The 7,500-nt window shown below is 36.9% G+C and overlaps 2 protein-coding genes across 2 annotated transcripts in view; both read left to right on the plus strand.

The window, feature by feature from the left end:
* The window catches only part of LOC137993521 (uncharacterized), a 520,905-nt gene that overhangs the window by 145,206 nt on the left and 368,199 nt on the right, over nt 1-7,500 (plus strand). The window lies entirely within an intron of this gene.
* LOC137981407 (uncharacterized) overlaps nt 1-7,500 on the plus strand; it is a 44,411-nt gene that overhangs the window by 33,547 nt on the left and 3,364 nt on the right. The window contains exons 11-15 of the mRNA XM_068828566.1: nt 2,001-2,651; nt 3,237-3,323; nt 3,662-3,685; nt 4,898-4,978; nt 6,382-7,500. The exon at nt 6,382-7,500 is cut by the window's right edge and continues 3,364 nt beyond it. Of these exons, the coding sequence (XP_068684667.1) occupies nt 2,001-2,651; nt 3,237-3,323; nt 3,662-3,685; nt 4,898-4,978; nt 6,382-7,500 (1,962 nt within the window). The remainder of the gene's footprint in view (nt 1-2,000; nt 2,652-3,236; nt 3,324-3,661; nt 3,686-4,897; nt 4,979-6,381) is intronic.

Here is a 7,500-nt window from a genome sequence, read left to right on the forward strand (position 1 = left end):
ATGTGTTTCCTGAATCTCTCAGATCGCCAAAGTGATTCCAGTTTTTAAGGCAGACGACCCCACACTTTTCAGTAACTTAACAGGGCAATATCAATTCCTCCTGCATTCTTTAAACTCTTTGAAAAAGTCATTTTCAACCGACTGTTTGAATTCTTAGACTTGAATAGTATTGTCTACTCGAAGCAATTTGGATTTCGAAACAACCATTCCACTGCCTTAATTGATCTAATTTCAATTGTAAATTATACGTACATTGTTGTATATTGTCAGCTACTGGCAAAAATGAAACAACTTTAGCCATCTTCTTTGATTGGTCTAAGGCATTTGATACATAGTCTATTAATCATGAAATATTGAGTCAGAAGTTTCAACACTATGGTATTTGCAACACTGCTTAGACGTGGAATCCTAAAAATTAATGTTATCTCAAGGACCGGTTCCAATTTGTTCGGATTACAGTGTAGGTCCTGTTGATCTTATCTTAGAAACATTTTACGTTGTGTAGCATTCCACAAGGTTCAATCCTTGGAGCTATTTTGTTTATTTTGTTTGTTAAAAATCTTCCCTATGTCTCTAGTCTGACTAAAACTCTATTTTTTTTCTCCTGAAGATCACAACTACCTTATTTCCATTGTTAACTAGGTGCTTGAAAAAATTGTTTCTTGGCTTAATTAAAGTAAATAAGTTATCCTTGAATTTCAGGAAAACAAACTTCGTGATTTTAGTGTTCCTCTAGTTCTGGATAATACTGTAATCAAGCAAGTTGTGGAGACTAAAATTTTAACTCTTGGGTGTCATCAGTGACCGGCACCTTTCTTGAAAATCACATATTAACACCGTGTCAAAAAAGATTTTGAAGTCTGTAGGAATTATTGCCAAAGCTCGCTTTTATCTATAATTGAAAATGTTACTGGCCTTACATTACTCTCTATTATTATATGGAGGAGAGTGTTTTACTGGGAACTAAACCACTCGTAGATTCCATACGCCACTTCATCCGGGACCCGAGTGGCGTATTTTCCGTATGTCACCTTTGTGAGTGTCGTATCGTTCAATGACGTCACGATTCCCGCCTTTTGCTTTTGTTGACTTGGTTTCTCGCGTCGCGTTTGGTTTTTAGAATAAAAGCATGGCGAGCAGGTTTGCGTCCATCAGCAACGAAGAAGTTAAAGAGTTTAGAGAAAAACTTGAAAACGAGAACACGAAGAAGCAAACACGAAGAATAATATTTTCTGTTTGCTATAAAGCCCAGCTGTATTTGTAAAACTTGACTTAATTGAAACACAATAAAATCGGAAATATTCAATGTTTAGTCTCCATATAATAAAAAGAACATTACACGTTGGCTCGAAGATATGAATGTTATGTTCTCGTGGCAAGAACAATATATTGTTCATGCCACTCGAACATAAAATTCATATCTTCTCGCCACCGTGTAATATCCTCTATGTATATCCTTACTTACATTGTAACATGTTGCAATGTTGCCTGATCCTTCAGCTACTGCTCCAACCTAAATTGTATTTACCTTCTGCAGAAGTGCATTGTAGCGTTCGCAGTCTCTTTTCAACTAGTCATCAGGTCCACCAGTACAAACTGGATTTTCCTCTCAGTATAGGTCCCATCTTTGTTCAACGAATATGAAGCAGTTCAGCATCCTTAATCTGGAGATCATTGCCTGTTTCACTAATTACATGTAGCTTACCATCTATTGTTTTTAAAAGAAAACGGAAGGATTAGCTTGCTAAAAGCCTATTTACAGGTACCATTTAGAGTTTGCACAGTATTTGCTCACTCTGTATTTAACCATATACTGTTTATTATTTAATAATCCAAGGAAGTCTATTTCATATAAGCTCCAAGCTTCACTTGGCTTGCTTGTTACACCAGTCTTTATTTAATAATTATTAACAACTTTTGATCAGTGCTGTGTTATTTATCTTTCACATATCTGGCTAAATGAATGATACCCTAAAGATCTTCTCTGACACTTGTTTCAGGTGCTGTTTTGACAGTTATTCCCAGTGATGGACAAACCAACTACACACTGCTATGTTGCCTTCTGGTCAGGCTGGGTTCGCAAGTGTTGAGGGATACGTTTGACAGAATAATTCGTCCACAAGACCTTTGCGGTGCCTTGAAACGTGAGCCAGTGCACTCTAAGCTTCGCTCTCTTAAAAAAGAAGGAATCCTCAATCCAGTGCAGTGGAGTAAATTGTATCCAGTTAAATCCTCTTCAGTATCATCCACAGGCTTTGACAATTCACTCTTGCTTGTGCTTCTGAGGACAATCTGTAACCTGAGTCCTCCATCCACTGGCTGGGATCTACTTCCCCATTCCCTTGACACCAGCTGTGAGTCTGACATTGTACGTTTGAAGTATTTTGTGGATGCAGTATTGGCCCGTGCAGAAGAGGCCTCTGTTAGTGATGCATTTTTTTGCAAATACAAAGATCAGATCCAGAAAACGCTGGTACGATTGGGTGGTGCTAAATATGAAGATGCCATTTGTGAAATAGAGAAACAAGAAATGGATCCACTAGATGAGGAACATTTCCAAGAACTTCTGAAACAGTGGAAAGAGGGTGACAACAGAATTACAGACAAACTAAATGAGTGGGAGTGTAAAATGAAGACTTCTAGAGATGCAGGTGGGTTTTGGGAGTGAAGACTTAGTAGGCTGATGGTGCAACAGCATTTTGAACGATTTGTGTGTTGAAAAAGAAATAAACTACTAAAAGCAATAATTTTGGGGAAGAGAGTGCATGAGTAGCCAATAAATAAACACTGATAAGATCAGTCAAATGAGGCAGCCAGGAGGGTGGAAGAACACTGATAAACATTTTCCCAAAAAGGCCAATGAATCCTTTTAAAACACAATGAATTACAACGCAATGTGTTTCAATCATGCATATTGGTTTCAAAACTTCACAAGATCCAGGGGCATGTGTGTATTAATAATCACTGCTGACCATCAAGGATGGACAACTGCTCCTTGTTGTTAAGTCTAATTTGAATGCTTTACAATAAACAGGGCTTCTGATAGGGTGCCAAAAAATTGGGAAATTATGCACGACTTTCAAGTCTAATTAGGCACCAATTATGCGGGAAATTATGCGATTTCATTAATATTTTCGAATATTAATAGTTTTCTCTATTCGATAGTGCAAATTAAATTCTTGCTGTTGCATTTTTTATTAACCTAACAACAGACCGTGTTGATTATTTTACAATAGATTGTGTGCAGCCAGAAGCAAGCTGTGCTGATGTTGTTTCAGCAGCAGCAGCTACAGGAAGCAGCACACACACTCATCATGAACAAGGTAACTACTTCATACAGATCACTGAAAGATTTCTTGAAATTACTTAAGTGGAAAGTGTGATAAAACTAATCAAGAGAGGATTAGTGTCCACAATAATCAAACTGGAGTTGACCAGATGCAGCTGAAACATCTGTTTTGGTGAAATCTTATCCAGATGTAGCCTGTAATTATTGTTACAGTTGCGTTACTATTTTTGCGTGACATCATTTGATTTCTTTGGGTTTTTTGTTTGCGGTTAAAGGGGGTGTTGTGTTTCAGTTTTTCGCACGCCCTTTTTATTAGTTATTGTCGGCACGTGGAATTGTGTGTAAGTTGTTTTTGGTTTTGTTCTGTTTAAGCAATCGGTGTAGTGGAATTGATATGTGAGTGATCCTTTTCTTTGGTTTATCTTTATGTTAGTTTCCTGACACTCATAGGATTGCTGCTGATTACTGTGAATTGCCAACTGTGTGTACTGTAGGTAATGGGTGCCAGAAATGTCTAGCAGCAAAGAGCTTCTAGAGAGAAAAGGCTCTCGTGGCTAGGAACACCGGAAATCTAGCAAAATGCAATAAACCCCCACACACCAGGGGTAGAGAGTGAGCAGCAGCAACACTGATAAAATCAGTGGGGAGAGAGAGGGAGGGGCGCTTGGAGGAACACCAATAAAGAAATCCCAAGACGCCATTGAAATTACCCAAATCGCTTTGAATGACAATACAATGTATTTCGATTTGTCATGCTCACTGGTTTCAAAAATTCATTAGATCCTGCGGCATGTGTCTATTTATAATCACTGCTGACCACAGAGGATGGAAAATTACATGTACTCCTTGTTGTTAAGTCTAATTATTTTGACAGCTTTACAATAAAAAAAAAGTTTAAATAATCAGCTTAACTCGAAGCTGAAAGTTTTAAAGAGACTAAAGCACCCAATCACTGTATGATTTCCCACTTTAAATTTTATCTTCATCCATCGTTATTTATTATTATTATCATATATCCATATTTGACTTATTGAAATTATTTGTATTCTTGGGAAACACCTACCAGTTAACGCTCTATAACGTTTTTGTGCATGGCCTACATTTGCGACATATTATCTTGGGATGTTTTTTGTGCTGTTTAAGTTTGAGATTTACTATATTTCTCTGATAAACAATAATCAAAACCTTGTACTATTGATATGAAATGATTTTCTCTTCCACTTTCAATATACCAACTTACCCACTGTTTCAGTTTATACATGTAATTACAGGTATTATTGTCAAAGTCGTAGTTATTTCTGCTATTTTGATGCAGATCCACTGACTTGGTTTGCTTTCTGATGTGTGTTGTCTTTGATTTTTCAGCACTTGTACTAATTTTTCGAATACAGCTGTACATCTCTAAATTATAGTTTATTTTAGGTGATCAATTTCCTAATTTAGCTTAGTTCCATTCTCTTCTCAGTCAGCTGTGTCATAAAGGGTTTTTCTTTCTGTCTAGTTTCTAAATGTTAATATAATTATTTGTCTTTGACAGTGCCAATAAAATTCGTGCTGTTTCTTTTGTTATTAACGTGACAGCGGACTGTGTTTGTTATTTTACAATAGATCCTGGGCATCCAGAAGCAAGCTGTGCTGATGTTCTCTCAGCAGCTGCAGGAAGCAGCACACACAGTCAACATGATCAAGGTAATAAATTCAAATCACTGAAAGGAAAGTTCAGGCTACAACACAAGGAATGCAAACTCCTTTCATCTTCCCTCCTTTTCGTCTCCCTCTCAATTGATATAACTGGTTCTGCATCTCCGGTATCCTTCAGAAAGAAACTAAAAAATGCAATTCCAGATAAATATTACTTCTACCACAGATAAAAACGTCGTATTTTGTATCTTTCTTAAAATTCATGCCCATCTGAATTTTTATGTGAGTGAAACTAAGCTTACAAGCCTTAATGGTTTTTATTAGGTTTCCTCACCATTAAATTTGTTAATCTGGTGTCTATTTATAGTCTGTAAATCTAATATACAATGACAATATAATATAAAATAAAGTAAGTAAGGTCTGGAAGTTGCTTAAGTGGATAGCGGAATTATACAATATAATATAAAATAAAGTAAGTAAGGTCTGGAAGTTGCTTAAGTGGATAGCGGAATTTTTGTGTAGTTAAACTATTAAAGCATTTATTTTCATTCCGGAGATATGTGTGTTATTCCCCATTTATTATATAGATACTTATGAAATACCAGGATTTCTCCTTTTACTAAAAAAATCATATCTTTACCGTGCGCACTGTACATATTATTTTTCTCTTTCACTTGTGAGAATATAGGTGTCGTCATGGTAACGAACACGATTAGCCAATAAAACGCGAGCTTCCCCTTCATTGTAAGATACTTTTGTGCTTTAATAAAATTCTTATCTACTACATTAAAATTTTTATTGCAAAATTTTACATTATCATGATTTGTTTTTCATAACTTTCATATCTTGTTTCATGTCACACAACACGCGTGTTTTAGCGGTTGGTGACCACTTTTTGATCATTTCGAAAATGAGTAAAAAGAGTTGTTTTAAATCTACACATTTCATCAATATCTATATAATAAACAGAACGCTACATGGCTGCTTCGGGATGTGAATCTTCTAGTGCTAGAAGTGTCTCTCACTCGTTCGCTTCGCTCACTCGAAGATAAAATTCGTATCCCCGCGCGGCCATGTAATATCCTCTATTAATACTACAAAGAAGAACTGAAGAAATGTTATCTTGTGTTGAAAAGTAAGGAAGTATTTCACCATTTGATAATGTAGGGTTTGGGACCCGGATGCATGACTGGCGCAAAGATCAGTCTCAAACTTATGACATTAACTTTGCAATGTGAAAAAGTAATTTGCGTTACTATCAAACTGCATTTTCGGGAAAAACATCTTGGTTTTGTGGCAAAAAGTGACCATTTCTTAGTGACATTTGTTTTTGAAATATTGCCAAATATGGAACCTTCCGTGGTGTCAATACTAAGAAGGTTAAGGTTAGAGTGAAAAAAAAAAAACACTACAGGCAACACCTTTTTAAAAATTACTTTTGTCTTTTTCAGAAATACCACATTCTGCAAATATGATAGAAAGGGTCCGTCAGCTGTACAGTACGCGTGAAAAAAGTATTTTTCCTGTTCCATGGCTTGATGACTTTAGCTTTCATCTCGATGCTATTTTCACCAAGTTAAAGATTTTGGGCAAAGAAAAGACACGGGCAACTTTGACTGATGAAATCACCAACATGACAGCTATCTTTAAAGGACATGAAGATTGTGAAAAGCCACGGACTGTGTTAATTGAAGGAGACCCAGGCATGGGAAAGACGACTTATTGTCAGAAACTGGCATATGATTGGGCAATGAAACGAGAAGAATGGGACAAGTCTTTTCCCGAGATTGACGTTCTATTGCTTTTAAGGTGTCGTGATATCAAAACTGATATTTGGGAGGCCATTGATGACCAAATTCTTCCTCTTGATATTGACGAAGAAGACAAGGAATGGTTCTTCAAGTTCATTCGAGAAAATCAATCCAAGGTTCTGTTAGTGGTTGATGGACTTGATGAAGTGGATTCAAGTAAAGTTGACATGTTTAATGACCTTCTGGAAAGTAAATTCCTGCCCCGTTGCCACATTGTTATCACATCACGCCATGAAGCTGGTAAGAGGGTAAGGCGGTACTGTGACACCCTGTGGGAGATTGTGGGATTTACTTTTAAAGACGCAAAGAGCTACATTCGTAAGTACTTTAAAGACATGGAGCACTTGGCAAAAAAGCTACTTAAACATCTTAAGTTTAACAGCTCTACCGGGGAAGACCTAAGACTGCTAACACGGAATCCTCTTAATACAACTTTACTTTGCATCCTTTGTGAAGATTTCAAGGGTGTACTTCCACCGGAAAGGACACAGTTGTACACAGAAATTGTGCGATGTGTTTTGTTAAGATATGAAAAGAGAAATCGATCATCGAGAGGCAGTGATGCTGACCTACTGGAAATGTACAAGGATGACCTGGTGCAGTTAGGATGCATGGCGTTGCAGTCTTTACGTAAAGGAGAGTTGTTTTTCGACGAGAATGAATTCAAAGGCATTTCCAGTAATTTGATCAAGTTTGGGTTTCTTTCGATCCAGACCGGTGGCAGCAAGAGAAAACCTTCCTCGCGCTTTTGCTTTCTTC

This window comes from Montipora foliosa, chromosome 1 (genome assembly GCF_036669935.1).
Source record: "Montipora foliosa isolate CH-2021 chromosome 1, ASM3666993v2, whole genome shotgun sequence".
Taxonomy (NCBI): domain Eukaryota; kingdom Metazoa; phylum Cnidaria; class Anthozoa; order Scleractinia; family Acroporidae; genus Montipora; species Montipora foliosa.